The 21,567-nt window shown below is 42.5% G+C and overlaps 1 protein-coding gene and 1 long non-coding RNA gene across 2 annotated transcripts; one reads left to right on the top strand and one right to left on the bottom strand.

The window, feature by feature from the left end:
* Positions 1-5,578, bottom strand: SAP18 (Sin3A associated protein 18). The gene is made up of 4 exons (XM_019715694.2): positions 5,419-5,578; positions 5,164-5,273; positions 399-521; positions 1-177 (listed from the first exon to the last, which is right to left on the bottom strand). The coding sequence occupies exons 1-4, from the start codon at positions 5,545-5,547 to the stop codon at positions 21-23; spliced, it is 519 nt and encodes a 172-aa protein (XP_019571253.1). The 5' UTR covers positions 5,548-5,578; the 3' UTR covers positions 1-20.
* Positions 5,579-5,651: 73 nt separating this feature from the next.
* LOC141571090 (uncharacterized) lies at positions 5,652-19,850 on the top strand. Its single transcript, XR_012495633.2, has 3 exons — positions 5,652-5,763; positions 18,784-18,890; positions 19,722-19,850. It is a non-coding gene; the product is annotated as an uncharacterized LOC141571090 (long non-coding RNA).
* The last annotated feature ends 1,717 nt before the right edge of the window (positions 19,851-21,567 follow it).

Below are 21,567 nucleotides of genomic sequence, written 5' to 3' on the forward strand. Positions count from 1 at the left end.
TCAACAAGAGTCACTAAAATTTAATATGGCCTCATGCGGCCTGAAGGAGGAGGTGCCCGGTTCGGGGGGGTGATGGCTATGTCCAGGTAGTCTCCTATCTGGAATTTCTGCGACTGCAGGGTCATGGAGTCATCAGTCCCCTTCCTCCCAGACATGGTGCTGCCAATCTCCTTTACTCTGAGGAAGGAAAACAACTGTCAGTGTCACAAATCAGTGGGCTCCACATGCACCAGATGAGCGTGGGCCTGGGTCTGTCCATCAGGTGAAGTTTAAGCACTGCATTAACATAGTATAAATCTATGCCCCCCACTCATGAGATTCACTAAAGGGGTCACCACTACCAGTCAGAACATCAAAATCAAAAAGACATTATAGGAATTAAAAAGGAAGTTACCCACCGATAGCCAGGTCTTTTAATATCCGTGAAAACAATTGCAAAATTGAAGTGTGTGCCTTTCTTTCTAGCTTCTGGGTAGACTTCTTTCACTAAACTAGTTAGTTCTTTCAAGGTTGCATCCATCCTGAATTAAAAACAAACATTACATTTGATTAATCAGTAATAATATAACAGATATTGACATACAAAGTTAATTACACGTGTCTGAATTGCGATTTATGCCAGAAACTCAAAGTTTTATATTTCAGTTAATTTTAAAGCATCTAATAATACTATTTGCCCCCAAATACTCCCTTTACCAACCTCAATGTTTGAAATTTAATGAATGAAAGTCAGACCATTAGTGCTACAAGGGGCTTCAGAATGACACATGGTACCTTTTGTTGCTATAACATGCTGGTGGCCTACTTATTTACCCCTTTAAGGTAACTAGTCCAAATTAATCCAAATACTTAAAACAGTCATATTTCATTATTTCTAAGACACATAACTTTTCCACATTTCAGCATCTGTGAAATTGCAATGCATTGTAGAATGCATGTGATAGGAAAGCACTTTCATACAGATGTGCAGCTTCTCCTTTCTAAGATGGAATCCTAAAAAGCCAATGAAACATGAAAGTTTCAAGACTAAGCACATGCTCCTTTCACAATGTATATTTTTGCCCTGCAAATATTTATTTGAACTCAGAAATTAATATAATCCTTTGAGCTAATGTGGCACAAATGTGGAAAAATCTCTTAAAAATACAAGCATCTTGGAAACAGTAACAAACCAGTATAAATTTCTGTATTTTTTTCATGGCAACTGGGAAGATGAAACAGATGACCTAAAACTTGAAACAGCATAACCTGTAGGGCCCATAAGATGACACAAGGACACCAGGCACTGATGAAGAATTAAGAACTCTGAAACACAGCACCAGGCAGGGGGTCAAACGCCCAAGGCCATTTAGCTTTAATATTCTATTTACAAGCCTCGGCTTCACACTGAGTAAAAAACTCCGGATGACATCACCTCCATTATCTGATGCTGCAAATCAAATCTTTCCCACGGTGGCTTCCACCAGCTATGAGGTGCTCTGGAAACATGCAGCTCCTCTCGTTACCATGAGAACAACCGATGCCCTCTCAGTTGCCGGCCCTAACGCTAAGCACAGCTCCACTCTCATCGTTACCCTGCTGTTTCCACCTGCTCAATACAGATCAAATCATTTTTCTCCATCCCCACCACTGGTGCTGTTTCAATCTCTCATTATTTAATCCCTCTCAGTTTTTAGTTCTGTTTTTGTATAAAACACGTGGAGCAAGCAGTACCCCTTCCCACCTACGGGGAGGAGTCCCACTGTTGGAGGACAGCAAAGAGGATGACAGCATGTGCCACCAGGAGCAGCACCCAGGATGTCACCCTACTCCAGGGTTTGCAGTGTTGGGGTTGCCAAGAAAGTCATGGACAACACTTTGAGAAGGAACAGCAAGACCAGCTTCAGACGTGACTGCTGGCCCCCACTGCCTACAGCTCTGACCTGCAGCCCATCAGACGGTCTTGCACGTCCCTCTCATGGGCAGGGAAGGGGCCACATGATGCTTGAGCAGCACAAAGAACATCAAGCCCAGAACAGGGACACTCCTGGAGAGCTAAGCTCAGCACAGGCTGTGAGGGCCCTTACTTCTTTACAAGGAAATGACCCAGGCCCAAGGCCACTGTGGCCCTGCGATAGGCGAGAAGCTGTGCAAGACAGCCTTTCCCTACATGACACATGTTCATTATTGAAAGGGGAAAGCCACCGGCAGGAATGCAGTAAATTATATCCCACACCTCACCACCCAGCAGTAACCAGCGACGTTACACCACTTCCGGCATCTTTCTGTGCATATGCACAGTGCTACAGAAATTGATCATCAAGCGTGTTATATATGCTGAGACAATACAAAAATAACTGCTTCAAATATTATACATATTTTTAAGAAAATTAACTTGAAATTAACAGAAGAAAAAATTAAAATCAAATTGAAGGAATTGTAAAATTTCATAACGATGTTACTCTTCCTCTCAACCCTGTCCTTTTGTAGCTTATTTTTACTTTGTCCCCAGTGATCTCCAATGTTGGCCTGAAACCTGAGGCCCGAGTGACTTTATTTAACCCGATATTCTGGTGTTTTTTGTAATCAATTATTCCTGGTATACAGAATGTACTTGTGTGTACCAAAAAGGATTCTCTTCCTTTCTACAAACATTTTCCAGATTTTCATCTTGCTCACAACGAAGATGGGGAGCCTGGTTCACACCTCTCAGTGAATAGTCCTCCTCCATGAGCTCCCGCCTGCCTGCTGAGGACAGTCACCTAGCGCAGCAGCTGGACTGCCAAGTGCACTTTCTGACTAGTCCACATCCTGAGCACTCAGGTGAAGAGTAAACAACTAATACTCTACAGCGCAGTATTAAATGCATTTCCAACTTACCATGGGTTTATCGGGACATAACCCCATGGTAAGTCAAGGAGCATCCTATTTGGTAGGTGGGATTAAAGTCCCATCAATTGGACTTTAGAGATCATCCTACAAAATCCAGTAGGCCTGATTCAATCAGTTGAGGGCCGTAGCCGGCTGTGGATCCAGATTTCGTGCAGTGCCCTTCCTGATAGACTGCCCTAAGGATGAGGAATTCAGGTAGCCGGGCAGCCCCCACAACTGTATAAGCCAATTCTTTGTTATATAAATCTCTTAAAACTGCTGATGGTTCTGTTTTCCTGGGTGAACCCTGATACAGTGGCCTACATGATTTTCTTCCAATAACCTGTTTAATGACCACCCAATCACAGAACATATATCACTCTGGTGGTATCTGGCTTGTTCCCAGCCCCATGCAATGCCCTGGACTTTTGCAAACTCAACTGGTTTTTGCTGGGCTCCTCTGTACTCCCACTGCCTTTTCCTTGACTTCTTAGGGCTGCCTACATTAGCTCCTCAGTTCAGTTCCGAAAATTGAGAATTCCTAAGATTTGTTAACAAACCTCCCTCATTCCTGCTTCGGGGAGAGGGGAAGGGCTCTGCGCTACCCCCACACCAACCATCCAGTCTTTCAGAATCTGTTTTTTTGGAGGTATAGTATAAGGTTCTTTCCTTGTTTGTTTAGTACAGGAATTTTTCTAATCTCCTTGATCGGGAGTAGAGGGTCTATTGAACAATCTCACCCTGCCATCTTCACCCTAGTCTTATTTACTATTTGTTAAAGAGTGCTTTCTCACTGGATTGAGCTCACTGTAGGGAGTGGCAGCACTCTTTCCTTTATGCCCTGAGATCTAAGTACAGCACCTGGCAAACAAAATCTTATTTGTTGGAGAAAATATACACTTTAATCTTTGAACAGAGGTTTTCATCAACCCACTAATAACAGTTCCTCCCTTTAAGTGAAATCAACCTTCTCTGGATTTATTCTGGGATGATATACTGAACTGGAATCATACTACTACATAAAGTTAACAAGCCCCTTAAAAAAGACAAATAAGGTCCAAATCTTTAAAGAACTGAGTTCTAGTATATTGGGCTTACAGTTTAAAATTACACACCTTTAGAGGAATGTAAAATACTGTGTGAAAGACAGTTTGGCAGTTCCTCAAAAAGTTAAACATAGAATGAGCACATGATCCTGCAATCCTGCTTCTGAGTATAGAACCAACTGTATCCCACTTCTGGGTATAGAACCCAAGAACTCAAATCAAAGCAGGCTGAAACAGATTTGTACTCCCATGTTTACAGCAGCATTATTCACTGGCTGAAATGTACAAACAACCCCACAATGCCTATCAATAGATGGACCAAAAAAATGTAGTACGTCATATAGTGAAATTTTAGCCATAAAAAAGAATTGTTGTATGTGACAACATGAATGAAACTTTAAAACTTATGCTAAATGAAATAAACTCGACAAAAGGATAAATATTGTATAAGTCCCCTTATATGAAGTGTCTAGAGTAGATAAATTCAGAGACAAAGTAGATTACCCTGGATATACCCCGGACTGGTATAGAATTTCTGTTGCCAGGGAATGAAAAACTTGTGGAAATAGATAACAGTAATGGTTGCACAATGTGAATATACTTAATGCCACTGAATTGTATCCTTAAAAACAGTTAAAATGGCAAATGTAACACACACACACACACACACACAAAACACAAATTTAGTATACCTTTCGTACTGCTACTGAAAAACCATTATGATGTCAAACGAAGAAATTACCGGTACATGCTGCTTACTGTGTATAATGTTCCTGGTCAGACTCGGGGTAGGTAAGGTACACACAAGAGATACACATTCAGGGGTAGATCTTCACTGAGCACACATCAACATCTTTTCTATTATGCATCAGATCAGAAACCACTCCGGTTTTGCTGATTTTTGATGCCACGGCACGTAAGGCTCAATATCACCTGGAAGTGCTCCTCGAGGACAACACACATCACTCGACAGCATGGCTGACCCTTCCCCCTGTGACTGTAGTTCCATGTATTCGACCAGCAGCCCCATATGGGCGGCTGCCGCATTTTAACGATCTGCGTGCCATTGCTCTACCAAGCAGCCATAACTCCACAACGCAAAGGGTTCACCATTAGACGGAGAAGCTTACAAGACCGGCCGGACCAATCTTTTCACTTAACAGCCGAAACTAACTCTGTGAGAGTGGCGCCCGAAGGCTCAAGTGGGGGCTGCTCCCCACCGGCCCAGGGGACTCGCCGGCGCCCGCTCGTCCCGCGGCCCGCTCACCAGGTGTAGATCTGCAGCTCGCTGGACGGCACGTTCCCTCGGGAGAACTCGTCCATGCGGTGATGGCGGCCGTTGTTGGTGGTGAAGACGCGCAGCAGCAGCGGGCACGTCTGGGGGACAGGAGTAAAGGCAAGGGCACAAGCTGAAGCAGCGCGGCCAGCCTCCCGCAGGCGCCGCGGCCTCCGAGCCGCCCCCCGCGCGCAGGCCCCGCTCTCCGCCCCGCCAGCCCACCGCCACCTTGTCCGGACGCCTCACCTTCTCCCGGTCGATCGGCTTCTCCGGCTCCTTCTTAATTTCCTCCTGGGTGACGCGCGACTCCACCGCCATCTTCCTCCTGTGGCCCGCGAGACGCTCGCTCTGACCTCCGACCCCTGCAGCTAGCATGAGAACGAAGTGTCTCGCGAGGAGAAGCTCAAGGCTTTATAGCAGACGGGGCGGGGCGGGGACGGGGCGGGACCTTCCGCGGCGCAAGCGCATTTTGTTGCGCGGTGCGCTAACCCAGACAGGCCGCGCCTGCGCGTTGCGTTGTTTGGGACGAGGCGGGCGCTGGTTCCCCGCAGCGGAACTTCTGAGGGACGTCGCCGGACCTTGTTGGCCAAGGTATTTATGCATTCCCTGAAATGTTCACAGGCCAAATAAGCTCATGAGGGCGTGTTCACACGAAATTATGAAAACCTTAACGCAAAACGCCTAAGAACAGTACAGGAGGTCCTGTTGTGAGTAAGCAAAAACATGCCTTTATTAGCAAACTGTCGAGCCCTTTTTTGATAGAGGTAGGATAACACGTGGTAAAAGGGCCCGAACGTGGTCCCTGAGTTAAGACCAGGGAGGCACTGCAAAACAGAGGGAACAGTGAGTGACGTGGACTGAGGGAAGAAAGGACTCCTCCCACCCCACCCCTACACAGAATTTCGGGAGGGGTCAAAGACCTAAATGGGAACAGCAAAACTCGAACTTTCTGGAAATAACATAGTAGACCGTCTTCATGACCAATGGATAGGGATATGTGATACAAAAAGCACTAACCAGAAAAGGTTGACAAATTTTGCTAGATTAAAATTGAAAAAAACAACAAACCCTAACCTTCAACATACATCATAAAGAAAGAGAAACATAAATCACAGAGTGGAAGAAGGTATCAGGGGTGCATATGATTGACAAAAGCTAGAGTCCGGGATATGTAAGAACTAAAGAAAAATCCCAATAGAAAAATGGGTAAAACTATTGATTTGAAAATGGAGAAATCCACATGGCCAATAAACTTAAGGTGCTGAACCTCATTACTAGTCAGGAAATGCATTAAAACCACAGTGATTGGCTTTAATTGATTGGTTTTAAACTACATGTACCTCTGGTCAAAAATTAGAATTCTGACAGTTGTTGGTAGACTAATGGGAATTATTAAATGGTATATATACCACTTTGGGAAGTAGTTTAGGATTATTTAGTAAAATTGAAGATACGTATACTTTAGATCTAACAATACCACTCCTTGGTATATACCCTAGAGACAGCCTTGCTCAGAACGTTCTTAGCAATATAGTTCATAAGAACAAAGAGTGGAAACATCCCAAGTGTCCATTAGCATTACAGTAGTTCAATGAATTGTGGTATCTATACAGCAACAAAAATGAACAAACTACAGCTACATGAAACTGCAACTGTGTGAAACAACATGAATTTCACAAGCATAATGGTAGGTGTAAGAAGCCAAAGACAAAAGAATGTATACTATGTGAACCCATTTTTACAACATTCAAAAGCAGACAATGCCATATTGTTCAGGATGCATTCCCAGGTGATAAAACTATAAAAAGAAAAGCAATGAAGTCATTACCACAAAAGTCAGAATGGTCGTTACCTCAGAAAAAAATGTATTGTGACCATGGAGGGGCAAAGGTGCTTCTGGAGTGTAGGCAACGTTATGTTTTTGTTTTGTTTTTTTTACTGAGTTGATGATTACACCGTTTGATTTTAAATCATTCTTTAAACAGTACGTTTATGTTTTACGCATTCTTCTGCATGAATGCTGTATCATGTTATTTTAAAAAATACCCCACCAAAGGAAAAAAAATGCCTATAAGTCAGTAAGAAAAAGACAATCCAATAGAAAATGGGCAAAGGGCATATAGGCCTTTCAAAGAAAACACGAATTGCATGTAAACATATGAAAAAATGCCCAACCTTCTGAATAATCATAGAAAAACGCACATTTAAAGCACAATGAGATAACATTTCACAACTAGATTGGCCAAGATGTAAGTCTGACAACCAAATGCTATGAAGGAGATGGAGAAAAGGGAGTTTTTATGGGCTACTCTGATCTACTTTGGAAAAATTGATGTTATCTAGAAAGACTGGATATGAGTACACGTGAAGACCCAGCTATTCCACTTCTATGGTATGCCCCAGAGAAATTGTTACACATGGTCAAACTTTTAGAAACAATTTGAATGTCTACCAAGAGTATATTGGTAAAATGGAATACTGTAAAGTTGAAAGTAAATGAATGAATGAATATGCTTTTTTAAAAGTAGAATTTAAAAAGCAAGTCAGAAAAACACACTGGGATTCAATTTATCCAGAGTTCAAAATTAGGAATATACTCCCTGCCCCCCCCCCGCCCCCACACAAAAAGTACTGTTTAGAGAAACAAACACCACATGGTAAAACTATAAAGAAAAGAACGGGGATGATTAACACTTAATTCAGGATAGTGTTACCTCCGAGAGTAAGCTGGATGACCCAATTTATGAAGGGCATCCTGGGAGCTTCTAACGTACTAGAAATGTGCTCTTTCTCACTAGGGGTGGGGATGGTTTTTCATTTTTACATTGTAGCTGTACATTTTAGATACTCGTGTGATTTAGATCACTGTTAAAATTTTTTAACTATTATTTAGGGATAGGACCTTACATGCAGTCAATATCCAGTTTTTTACAAAAGATGATACTTAAATTTCCTTCCAGCTCTATGATTCTAATATTAAACCTTTTTCAAAACCTCCATAGTATAAAAATACAGACACATGAGGGCACTCTAACCAATAAACTAAAGGGAAACATTGAAACTGAAAATGAACCTCATGACCTCTTAGTGGTGACTGGGAGGTTTAGTTGCTTAGATATAAGCTTTTATAATGGACCTTTCTGAGTGAGAGGCTCTCATCAAAATGGGAGTCCCGATGCCTGTGACAGTGCAGCTGCAGCTGTATTTCAGAACAATTCAGGCTGACTTTCAGCATCCCTCAGTCTACCTACTTGGCTTTCTAGGTCCAGCACTGAGCACAAACTGTAAAATTTAAGTATATGCATCCTTTCTCTTTATAGAATTTACAAACAAGAATTACACTTCTCAGTTGTTCTGAGAGCCATCTCGTTACCAGTACATTTTAAGCCAGTGGAACAGAATGGGGGTTGCATTTGCTTGTCATGGAGTTGAATCTCTCACTTTACCCCCTATTTTAAGCATTTGAATAATTAGATTGAAATGGTTTTTAAACCAACATTCTCTTCCTCAAGAGTCTGCAGTGTTGACAACATATGTACTTACCAGAAGAAAGTTGCAGAGGGTGACTCAAAGGCTTAATCAGTGGTTAAAAAGTTTAGTCTTTGAAGTTAGAGAGATCTTACATTTAAACGTTTGCAAATTAGAGCTGGTTAATCTTGAGTCACTTAACTGCTCTGAGTCACAGATTCCTGATCCCTAAACTGTCATAATAAAATACCAAAAAGCCTGTTATGAGGAATAAATTGTATCTAAAGTTGTTGGCTCAGGGTCTCTATATATTAAGCACTCAAATCTGAGCCATTCAAATCATCACCATCATTGTCATGTTAGAGTCTGTCTCCCTTTGCAGTGAGGCAAGGGGGGCAAATTAAGAGGCTAATTGCCAAAGGATTGCTGATTCCATGAAAACTATATGAGGAAAAAATAGAATTGCTATTATAATGAATTATAAATCTTTGCCAATTCATTATCATGCACATTCAAATAAATAGGGATGTACTAATTATTTTCAGTCAGTACAAAATATTGAGAGCATGTTTATTCAATTGAAAAAAAAAGCAACCATAGAAGTAATTTGATTAGATATTTAACCATCAAATTTGTATGGGGTGCTTTTTTAGGAGACTTAGGTCACTCATGCCCTGATTCTAAGGTCCTACATGAAGAAATATCTCCAATAACTTATTAGTTCTTTGGGATTAGGAAATGTATGTGAATAGATGTGCACCATGAAATGAATAAAACTTAAGGCCCTGCTTTATATATACCTGATGCTAAAATATGTGTTAAATGATTAACAATATTTTGAAGCACCTTTCAGGCTTATATGGCATAATAATAACAGTTAATATTTATCACTGTATCGTTATCTTTTTATTGCTGTATAACTACCACCTGAAAACAGAGAAATCAAAGACACTTTTATTTGGGCTGGGCTCTGCTGGGCGGTTCTTCTGGTCCACCGGCTCCCCTCCTGCAACTGTAGTTATCTGACAGCTCACCTTGGGCGTCAGGGGTGAGATGGTATATGATAACTTCACCTCCCTGTCTAATGATGGTGCTGGCCATTGGTTGGGCCATGTGTCTGTCACAGGCTAACCTAGACTTCATCACATTGCAGTCGCAGAGTTCCAGGAGAGTGACGGCAGAAGCTTCAAAGCACCTTGTGAACCTGGCTCATTAGCTACACAGCTTCCCCTTTGACACCTGTGATTGGTCACAGCAAGCCAAGAGGCCATGCCAAGAGTCCAGGAAGTGGAGAAGTAGACGTCACTTCTTGATCAGGGTTACAACTAATGCACGCTATGAAGGGCATGTACGCAGGGTAGGGGGGTTTGTGGCCATTTTTTATAATCTACATGCTAGGCACTTTGCTACATGTTTTGCTTCCATTATCTCATTTAATTCATACAATTCACCTATGAGATGTGTGTATTATTTAACCTATTTACAAATGAGAAATGGAAACACAGATGTTAAGTTAGGTAACTCAACATTTCTAATAAGGGAAATGTTTATTAAGCATTCTTAATAAGTAAAACTATGCTAATAGGATGTTAAGTTTAAAAGAAGGATAAAATATAAATAAAGCAATTCAATTATGTTTTTAAAATATGTATACATATACACACAAACATTCTGGAAGGAAATATTCAAATTCCTCTGAGTTGGAAGATAATGGATAATTGTGATTTCCATCTTTTTTGTATTTTCCACATTTTTCATAATGAGTATAAATTTACTTTTAGAAATTAAAAAGTAGATCTACCAAAACTCACACACACACAAAATATATATGATCTGAATAGACCTATATCTATTAAAGGAATTGAATCAATAAATAATCTTCCAAAACAGGAAGTACCAGGCCCACATTGGGTTCACTGCTGAATTCTACCAAATATTTAAGGAAGAAATTATACCAATTATCTACAGTCTCTTCCAGAAAATAGAAGCAGAGAGAATACTTCTTAATTCATTTTGAGGCCAAGATTACCCTAATTCCCAAACCAGGCAAAAATATTACAAGAAAGGAAAACTACAGACCAATATTTCTCACGAATGTAAGTGTAAACATCCTGAACAAATACTGGCAAATCAAATCTAAGAATGTATTGAAAAAAAAGTTCTACACCATGACCAAGTTGGATTTATTCCAAGTAGGCAAAGCTGGTTTAGCAATAGAAAATTAATTAATGTAATCCATCATATCAACAGGCTAAAGAAGAAAGATAGCGTGACCATATCAATAGATGCAGTAAAAGCATTTGCCAAAATCCAATAGCCACTCATGATAAAAACCCTTAGCAAAGGAGGAATAGAGGGGAAATTCCTCAGTTTGATAAGGAAAATGTACAAAAAGCTACAGCTAACATCATACTTAATGGTGAGAAACTCAAAGCTTTCCCACTGAGATCAGGAATGCGGCAAGGATGTCCCCTCTCACCACTCCTATTCAACATCGTACTGGAAGTTTTAGCTAATACAATAAAACAAGAGAAGGAAATAGTAGGAATACAGGTTGGGAAAGAAGAAATAAACTGTCCTAATTCATAGATGACATGATTGTTTAGGTAGATAAATCTGAACACTCACAACACCAAGTGCTGACAAGGACGTGGAGCAACAGGAACTGTCACTCACTGCTGGTGGGGATGCAAATGGTACAGCCACTTGGGAAGACAGTTTAACAGTTTCTTACAAAACTAAACATACTCTCATCACATAATGCAGCATTCGTGCTCCTTGGTATTTAAGTTGAAAACTTATGTCCTCACAAAAACCTGCACAGGGATGTTTATAGCAGCTTTATTCATAATTGTCAAAACTTGGAAGCAACCAAGATGTCCTTCAGTAAGTGATGGATAAACAAACTGGTCCATCCAGACAAAGGAGTATTATTCAGCACTAAAAACAAATGCCCTATTAAACCATGAAAAGCCATGGAAGAAACTTAAATGCATATTAACTGAATGAAAGAAGCCAAACTGAAAAAGCTACATATTGTATGATTTCAACTATATCCCATTCTGGAAAAGCAAAATTATGGAGACAAAACGTTCAATGGTTACCAGGGGTTGAGAGGAGGAAGCAATGAAGAGAGATCACAAAGGATAGTCTTTCTTGGGAAGGCCTCCAGCATTCCTGCGAGCAGGTTTGCTCAGTGAGCACCAGCAATGCCCCTCATGCCCACCAGCCAAGGTGTAGGAAGATCCAAGGTCAGGGGGCAGCATGCTTTGGCCCCCAAGTGTCACTGCAGTGCAAGGGAGGCCAGTCCTTCTTGTACCCTAATTGTTCCCTTGTAGTTGGTGGAACAGCTGCTTCATTTTTACTTTTCAGTCCCTCCTGGTCCCCCCACCTCCCGCCCCAAAATAAAAATGAGTCCAGGGACTGAGCTACCGTCGGAGACGGCTAGGAGGGGAGTCTGTCACACTGCCCTCAGGTGACCAAGACTTTCTTTTGTATTTCACCAAATCTAAGACCTATCAGATGTGAGACACATGGTTGGTCTATGTATCAGTAAAAGGGAAAATCTTGCCAAGAGTAATTGTAAGATGTCATCGTTTATAAGACACATCCTGACCTAGGAGTGTTAAAATGAGAAGGAAAACAAGGGTGTCTTAGAATGGGTACAGAATAGCAAATCAAGTTGCTTGAGCCTGGCACCTCTCAGAATTTCTGTTTCCCAGGACATACCTTCTTTCTCACAGAAATCATCCAGCACATTCCTCCAGTTCACAAGGTGTGCCCAGACATAGCAGATTTCTGCTTCTATCAACAAGGAAGCCCTGATTTGAAAGATTTTAAAAACATGGGAAACTGTGGTCTTGTTAAGCTGGAAAAATCTATAATATGGCATATAAAATAGTTTATCAAAAGTGTAAGAAAATGCATGGAGAAAACTGGAGACAAAAGTTCTAAGAAAAATATAACTTATTGACAAAGGGTTACTATCTTAAATATGTAAAGAATTCATGAGAAAAATGTGAAAACTCCAGTAGAAAAAACAAAAACTAAGTTCATCTAGTCAATAAAAATGTATTGAACATTTATTGTGCTTCAGGCTCTGTGTAGGTTTTTGGGGTATTTAGTAAACCAGAAAAAAAATTTTCTGGCCCAGTGAAGTTTAAAGTCTTCTGAAGGAAGACAGGCAATGTACAAGTAAATAATATATTACGTTGGAAAGTGGTCATTGCTACACGAAAAAGTAAAGCAGAGTGAAGGGATTGGTGTGCTTGGGTAGGTGTGGGTGTTGCTGTTTTCCATGAGTAGATGAAAGGGAGGAAAGGGAGTGAGCCATGCGGTATCTGGAGGACATTCCCAGCAGAGACAAAGGGTGGAAGGTGGAATAATGGTCCCCCAAAGGTGCCCTTGACCTCATCCCTGGATCCTGTGAATATATTATGTTACGTGGCAACAGAGACTTTTGTAGATGTAATTAAGTAAAGTCAAGACAGAAATGACAAACCAAGAATAAATAGTGGAAACTATACCACAGACACAGGGCTCTCTAACTTATAAAAAAATTTCTAGAAATATATAAGGGAAGAAGAATCCAATAGAAAATTGGCAAATGACATGGACAGTTTGCAGAAGAAGAAATGCAAATGGCCTGTAAGCAAAAGACAGGATGCCTGGCCTCTCCTATAAGAGAAAGGCAAGTTAAAACTCGGTCCAGATACTACTTTTTACCTATTGGGTTGGCAAAAATCCAAATGTTGAGGAACTAGGCGTTCTCGTGCCTGCTGGTGGGATTGCAAAATGATAAACTCGAAGGGCGCTTTTTCAATACTGTATGTGATCCAATGAACATGCATTGACTTGCAACCCCATCTCTGGCTGTTGACCATTCAGATACACATGTATGCATACAAAATACTGTGTTTGTAAGATTGTAAGAAAAGACTATAAATCAAAAACCCAAAAATGATCAGTGAGGATCTGGTTAAATAAACTATGACCCATTCACAAGTGGAATGTTATACAGCAGTGAAAAATGATGGCACTATTATTGTCCAGGATATATTGTTAAATGAAAGAAGATAGTCTGCACTCTGTGTGTAAAAGCAGAGGAGGGGGAAGGAGTAGGCAGGCACATTTGTAGTTTGTATTTGCATGAAAGAAAGACCCAGAAGAACTATTAAAAGTTCCCTGTGGAGACTGTATATATATTTACAGCAAGAAAGCAAAACAGTACACACTGAGTAAACTGAGATTACCCTTGGGGTTTAGCTCACATTTTTTTATAGTTTGTGCTCATAAATCACCTTATACCTGACGGGCTCCTGAGTGTTGGAGGAAAGAAAAGGACCAGAACGCATGGAGGAAACACAAAATTAGGAAAGAGAAGCCGATGCCTGCATTTGTTGGAGTCAGTTGAGTGCCTACTTCTGCAGGACACTTCACCCCCTTCCACATGTGCCCACGGAGTCTCGAATGAGCACTTTCCGAACTTCTCAAATTCTATTTCAATTATTTGTTACCACATCTGTCTATTTTTTTAATTTTAATTTTTCAATTACAGTTGACATTCAGTATTATCTTAGTTTCAGGTGTACAGCATAGTGGCTACACATTTATATAACTTACAAAGTGATCCCCCCAGTAAGTCTAGTACCCGCCTTGTACTATACATAGTTATTGCAATATTATTGACTGCATTCCCTGTGCTGTACTTTACATCCCGCGACTATTTTGTAATTGCCAGTTTGTATACATCTGGCTTTCTAACCCAATGCCGGGCACAGAGGTGACTGGCCCTTATTGAATGTTTTTTTCCTTTCTTTCTCTTGGACAGTAAAGGTCTATATTATTTTCCTTGTGTCCCAGGGTCTAGCTTATGTCTGAGTTCTAACATTCAGCAAATATTGGTTGAAACTGTATAAATGAGTGAGTAACTGATTGACAAATTGGTCCTACCTAATACATTTGTGAACATATGGAAAAATAAATATCAAGCAAAGGTAGTTATTTTAGGTACATCTTGAAAATTCCTAAAACTTGGTCCACATTACAAATTACATATACACAGAACCTATCGTTGCTAAGGCCATGATATCATCATAACCTTATAAATCAAATGACCTCTAGTGGGAATCTCTAAGAGATTCCATTTCATATTTGAATTTGAATTTGAAAACACTAGTTTCTTGGACACTGCTTGAAAGGGTAGTTACAGGGACAAGCAGTAATTACAGATATTCAGTATCACTAGTCTGTCTTGACTTCAGTCTAGCGTGACTCCCAGTGGCCTGCTGTGGAGAAAAGGCAAAGCTGAAATTCCCTGGCTGAAAATATGGCAAGACTTAGCTATCAGGGAGCTGGGTGGGAGGGGCACTGCTTCCCAAACAGGAAGTTCAGGGGCTTGGCAGTGACAGGAAGTGCTGAGCATGGAGTTTTTCAGATCCTTAATCTATGAATTCCCATGCTTTCATTTTCCAAATCTAAGTAACGCAAACACAAGATTTTTAGGCATTTAAATTTTGCTCCCATTCTCCATTCTTCCCAGACCATTGTGTTGACTAATAGAAACTTGAAAATACATATCTGCTTCTGATGCTTATGTAAAGGTCATTTTAGACTCTTGGTTGTGTTCATTATGTGAAAATGAAAAGACATTAGTGAAAATGGAAAAAAGAAACCAGCACTGATGATAAACACCATCATTTCTGAGTTTGCTGTAGACATCAGGTCACACCTTCCTTGTTTCTCACCTGGATGAAAAGACACAGGAGAAAGGTTTGGGTGTGGCATCCAGTGGTCCTGGATTTGTACTGCATCTTCACCACTTACTGCTTGTATAACTTTGGGCAAATTATAGGCCATCTTTGAAACAGTTTCTCTACCTATATACTGAGATTGTACAAACTCACAAAATTGTTGGGAAGATGAAAGGGAGTGAGATTTGTGACAATAGTTGTCACAAATGGTGTTGGTGTCAGCAGAGGTTATTCATCCAGAAAGTTTGCTTCCTGTCCTCTCCTTAGCTCCCCTTCCTCACTAGGACTGTATGGCATCCCAGCCTCCTCCTGGGGCTTAAATCTAGCTACTCTCCAAACAGTGGCCTCCATCTTTGAATGGTAACGTGCGTGAATCTCCTGGCGGGTTTTGTTAAAATGCAGATGTGCTTCCATGGGTCTGGAGTGGAGGCTGAGGTTCCTCGAGCCCCAGGCAGTGCTGCTGTGGCTGCTGGCCATGGAGTCGCAGGCCCCACTGACCTGGGCAGTGACCTGAGCAAATGCGTTTTCTTTCTAGTAACCTGTGGGGTCTGTAAGCAGCAGCACTCCACCCTGCCACACACACCCAGAGAGCAGCTCCAAAACAGCCCTGCTGTGGTATTCCTGCATAGGTCCCTCTGTTCTGGAGCTTTGTATTAATAGCAGAGCTGGATGTGCCTTATCTCGTTTTCACCTGGCCTCAGGTTTTCCTGTGATGCTTCACGTCTTTCCCCCAGTTTCAACCTTGGCTCTTGTTAACAATGGCTTTGGCTCAGGTACTGTCCCCAAGCCTACGCAAGTAGGAAAGGGCATTTTCTGAAGGGGTTCAGTCGTTGCTTCAGACCACAATGTGGGCCATGGGCTGCTATCCTGTGGACACTTGTGATTGTGTCAGGACAGTGACCCATCCTGTGTCCAGGGCTGCATGAGCACGCTACTTGGAACGCTCTGCGTTGACTGCAGCCCCACGGTGCTGTGTGTCATTGGTTTTGTGTACATCTCCACCTGGTGAGCATTCTTCTGGATACAAGGAAGCATACTGTAGTGACTGAGAGTGGAGGCTGAGGCCAGCCACCTGGCTTTGCTCCTGCTGCTGCCAGTGACTAGCTGGGTGGCCTTTGCCTTGGAAGTTGCTTAGCCTCTGTCAGCCCCCGAGTCTTCATCTGTGCCAGACAAGCGTGCCAGCCTCGGGAAATGCTAAGAGGACTAACGTCAGGGAGTGGATATTTGTAGAGCACTTACAACACGGCCTAGCCTTCAGTGAGTGTGTGTTAGTGATGTGTGTGGCCTGGTGGCAGTGGGGAGGGACTCTCGGTGCTCATGTGAGAGCAATTTTGTGGGGGATGTTTTGGGGAGCTTGGTTTTTATTGTTTATCAGCCTTACCTGTTTGTTGATAAAAAGACCTGCTAGCTTGCATGTTGTCCCTCTGCCTGCATGGCAGGGTTCGGGGGTCTCGGGAAGATGAATCACAGAGTCAACACTTCCCAGATGGCAGAAAAGCCGCTGCTCACAGCTATGCACAGCAGCTCTGCACTGTCCTGTGAGCTCCGTTCTCACTGTGGTGGTGCTGTCACGGTACCTAAAGGTGACAGTTTTCCTGCAAGGGGCAGGAAGATGCCTGGAGGGAGGCACTTTTCTGACGAGGCTGGTGAGGGCCTTGCTGTGCACTGGCTTGGGGTGTGCAGAGGCCTGACTGCCTCTGAGCCATGGCCCTGGCTGCTCTCCCAGCTCCCGCCATCTCGGCAGCCCGCTGGCCACAAGGCTCGGTACCCATGTGTACTCTGAATAAATCGGGACGTTTACAGGAAACTTCGTCTCTCCTGTGATCTGTCACTCTGATGACCCACAGAGCAGCCCATTACAGCCATTACTGTCCCCAAGAGTAATCTGAGGTTGGGTTGGTCTCACATCCTGGCACTTCATTGCATTTGTCAGCCTCCTCCTACAAGGGCGCTTTCTTCAGGACGCCAGTTAAAACGTAGCCGCTCCATTCCGTACCTCCACACATCTGTCATCATTAGATTTGGGTTGGTGGCTTTTTATAACATGTAACAAGAATAAACCATGCCCAAATGTCACATTTCTTTATGTTCTACATTCAATTAGAAACACCATATTTTGTAATTTCTAAATCGTATAAAAAATACCACATTTCTTTATTTTCTAAGCAAAAATATATCCTTAGAAATGTCCAGAATTGTATTCAGAGAGAAATTTAGAGCCTTAGTTGCATCTGTTACTGAGCATTTTGCTATACTTGCCAAACAAGCAAAATAAAGAATATTTCTTATTAACTTATTATAAAGTGTAACTGTCAGAAACTACAAAAGCATCACACTTAATGGTAAAACAGTACAAATATTCTCATTAAAGTCAACAAATGCAACAGGAAAACGAACAAAAGATTTTGATAAACACTGTGCAGAAGCTGTGATAAGCACATTGGAAGATGCTCAGCATCATTAGGCATCAAGGAAGGCAAATAAAAATACGCGCACACATTCTCTACCACACAGCAGAGTGGTGGGATTAAAAAGACACGACCCGAAGGACTGGCGAGGACGTGGACTGCTGGAGAGGGTGTGGAATGACAACTGCTTTGGAGAGCAACTTGGCAGCCTTTTATCAAGTTTGTTTATAAGAATCTCACTACTAGGTATGTACCTGAGAGAAGTGACAACATATGTCCACACAAGACTCATCCACAGAGGTTCATAACCCTAAATTATAAAGACCCCAAATATTAACAGGTGAAGACGAGCTGGTAGCCGATGGAGAATACTCAGATGCACGGAAGAACATGGATGAGTCTCAGAGATATTTTACAGAATGAAAAAACCAGGAACCAAAGAGTACATGTCATTTAACTGATTCATAATAAATTCTGAAACAAGGTATTCCTAACCTCTAAGGACAGAACACAGGTTGGTGGTTGTGGGGCTGGGGGAATGGAGAGGTCAGCTGACGGAGTCACAAAGACCTTTGAGGTGTGGAAGAAACGCTCCTGACTGGTTGGAGTTACACTTAAATGAGTGCATGTGATTGCATGTAAGTCAGATCTCGAAAAAGTGGACTTTAAAAAAGTGTCCTAGCCTTTTAGATTAGATTTTCGGTCCTTTGCGTTTTCTTAGACTTTTTACTTCTGCCAAGGAGGAAGACATTCAGCCTGTCAGTGAATCGTGAGGCTGCTGCAGGTGGGTGCCTGTCAACTCCCGACTGTCCGTCTGCGGGCCTCTGCCTGCCTGGCCTCAGTTCCATCCAGCGGGGTCTCAGCCACATCCTGTGTCAGGGGTGGCCTTCTGTACTAGGTGTCATGTTCGCTTCTTCTGGGTGAACCCAGCGCTCCCTCGGCAAGTTTATCCATACACTTTGGGCTTTTTTCTATTTGCCTAGGTGGGGAGGATCCCTGCTCCAGCCGCTAGGAAGCCAGCCCTGCTCTGGTTTGCTGAGCCCCGAGGAGGCCTGGCCAGTGGTCCCAGGAGAAACAGAATGTCGACCAGGTAGGGTGGGCTCTGCTTGTGCTGGCTGCATGCGGCAAGGTCTGGGAGCCAGGGAGGGCTTCACTGTGTGGGGAGTGCATTCACAGTGGTACCTGAAGGGGCTGGTTGTGTATGTCATGTGTCACACTCATTCCTGAGCTCACCACCTCCCTTAGCCCCGCCGTGTAGCCCGCTGAGTGAAGGGACAGCCAGCTTCTGCTCTGGCTGTTCTTGCTCTTTGTACTGAACTTCACCCTCAGCCTCAGGCACAGCTGCTGTCACCCACACTCAGTGGAAGAAGGGCCCAGGTCCACCCCCAGAGGACTGGGGGGCACACAGTGAGGACCAGTAGTCCTGACTTGCTGGTGCCCTGAAAAGCACAGCGAGTGGACTGGTGTTGGTGTCAGAGAGCTGGGTCGTGGGGTGAAGGAGGCGCCATGATAGCTGGGATTGCTGGAGTCTTGGGGGCATCCCAGGAGCGGGACTGTCCTGGCATCCCAAGGGGGAGGCCAGGGCCAGACTGCCAAGTTCCCTGCATAGAGGGGACAACAGAAACAGCGCAGGGGTGTGGGCATGGAAGGGTGGGGAGGGACGAGGCGTGTCTGCGCTCATGAAATCAGAGGATGTTAGCGCAGGAGAGGGTCGATAGAGATGACGACGTGGTGCAGCTGTTCCATTTGATAGGTGGACAGATGTGTCCCAAGGAATTTGAGAGCTCCCCAGTCTCACTGGTTAGTAACTGACTGAATGAGAATTCTGGTCTCCTCCCTGTGAACTTAGTCATTTCCACCATCAGACCAGAATGCCAACTTGTGTTCATTTTTGTCCTTAGCTTCTTGATTGCTTTTACAGACTCATGTATCTGTCCGATCCCACCCGAATGCAAGCTGACCTCCTCAACAACTTCTAAAATAAATTGTCAAGGAATATGCTTCTGTAAAAACACTACATCTGATTCAAACTGCAATTAACTAATTGAAGAAATTGGAAGGAAATGCATGTGAAGCAATGCAATAAAGCAAATGTAGCCAGGCTCCCCATAGAAAACAAGTTCCTACTATGGTACCGCAGCATAACACGGGACAGTGGGGACTACTGTGCCACTGACTCAAAAAGGGACACGTTTGTACAGCTTCATCCTACCTTCTTTTTCCATCCTTTAAGAACTGCCCCTCCACCTGGCTCTTCCTGTTGAAGCCTAGGACGCGGACACTATTGTGTGGACACTGTTGTTCGTAGCTGTACCAAGAGGCACTGGGATATTTTGTCGGTTGGCAAATCATACTCCATCTCTTTCCATATGAGTGATACTAATTGAGAACAACTTTATAATTTAAAGTGAAAGTCTTGAAAAACTAAGAATATTTCTGTGTTTTTCAAAGCTGCTGAAATAGTAACTTTCACTCCAATTCATTGTTTTGAATTTCTATGCTATATTTGATTGTTTTTTAAAAACTACAAAGTTTGAGATTTCATGTAAACAGCAGAGATAACATAAACAGTGACTGAACTTCGTCACCAAGCACACAACTGAGGGAGCATTATGATGGCGACTAGACTGGCTCGGTCATCTATTCTGGAAATTTCAGACAGCCCTGGCTGTGAGAGGGTGGAGGAATTAATATTAGCTCAAGTATGATTATTAATTAGTCCACAAGGGAATCAAGAATTAATAATTAGGTATCTGGGCTTTTCTTTTAATTGTGGTAAAAAAAAAAAAAACACCCACATAATATAGAATTTACCATCTTAACCATTTTTAAGTGTACAGTTCAATACTATCAAGTACAGTAACATGGTTGTGCAACATATCTCCACCAATTTTTCGTCTTGCAAAACTGAAACTCTGTCCCCATTAAATAACTCCTCATGTCCCTCCCCCAGCTCCATCACCCACACCCACTCTCTGTCCCTATGATCTGACTGATCCAGGGCCTCATATAAGTGGGATCACACAGCGCTTGTCCTGTGATTGACGTATTTCACTGAGCATAATGTCCTCAGGGTTCACGGATGATGTAGGGTGTGTTAGGATTCCTCCCCTCTTAAGGTCGAATGACATCCACTGTATGGATGGACTTTTGTTTATCCATCATCCATCCATGGATCTTTGTGTTGTTTCTATCTTTTGACGGTTGTGAACAGTGCTGCATGGAACATGGGGGTACAACTATCTGAGTCTCTGCTGTCCGTTATTTTGGGTCTGTCCCCAGAAGTAGAGTTGCTGGGTCAGATGTAGTTGTATTTTTAACTTTTGGAGAAACTACCAGACTGTTTGCCACAGTGACGGCACCTTTTACCCTCATCCCAGCGGTGTGCAGGCTTCCAGGTCTTCACATCCCCACCATGCTAGTCATTTTCTGGGTATTTCTGGTGTGTGTGTATGTTTGGGAAATGGTTGGATCCTCTCCCTCGAAGTTGTGTGTGTGTGTGTGTGTGTGTGTGTGTGTGTGTGTTTACATATAGTACATATATGCATGCTAATTGAACATTACTGTTTTATCAAAGTATTTATGAGTATTATTATTATTATTTACCTTTTGACCCTCTTCACCTATTTCTCCCACCCTATTGCCCCCCACCTCTGGTAACCACTAATCTGTCCTCTGTGATGATGATGCCAGCTTTAGTGGGTTTTTGAGAAAATGGACTATGTGTGTAAGGCAGTTTGTGAACTGCAAAATATACTGGCACTGTC

The sequence above is a fragment of the Rhinolophus sinicus genome, chromosome 16 (genome assembly GCF_057876585.1).
Source record: "Rhinolophus sinicus isolate RSI-liver-muscle chromosome 16, RSI-T2T, whole genome shotgun sequence".
NCBI lineage: Eukaryota > Metazoa > Chordata > Mammalia > Chiroptera > Rhinolophidae > Rhinolophus > Rhinolophus sinicus.

Bases quoted from the DNA above. Each gene is read 5' to 3' on its own strand.
- SAP18 (XM_019715694.2), bottom strand. From the start codon at position 5,547: ATGCTAGCTGCAGGGGTCGGAGGTCAGAGCGAGCGTCTCGCGGGCCAC. The intron at 522-5,163 runs GTGAGCGGGCCG...TTTTTAATTCAG, and splicing joins GAGCTGCAGATCTACACCTG to GATGGATGCAACCTTGAAAG. The intron at 178-398 runs GTGGGTAACTTC...TTCCTTCCTCAG, and splicing joins ATTAAAAGACCTGGCTATCG to AGTAAAGGAGATTGGCAGCA.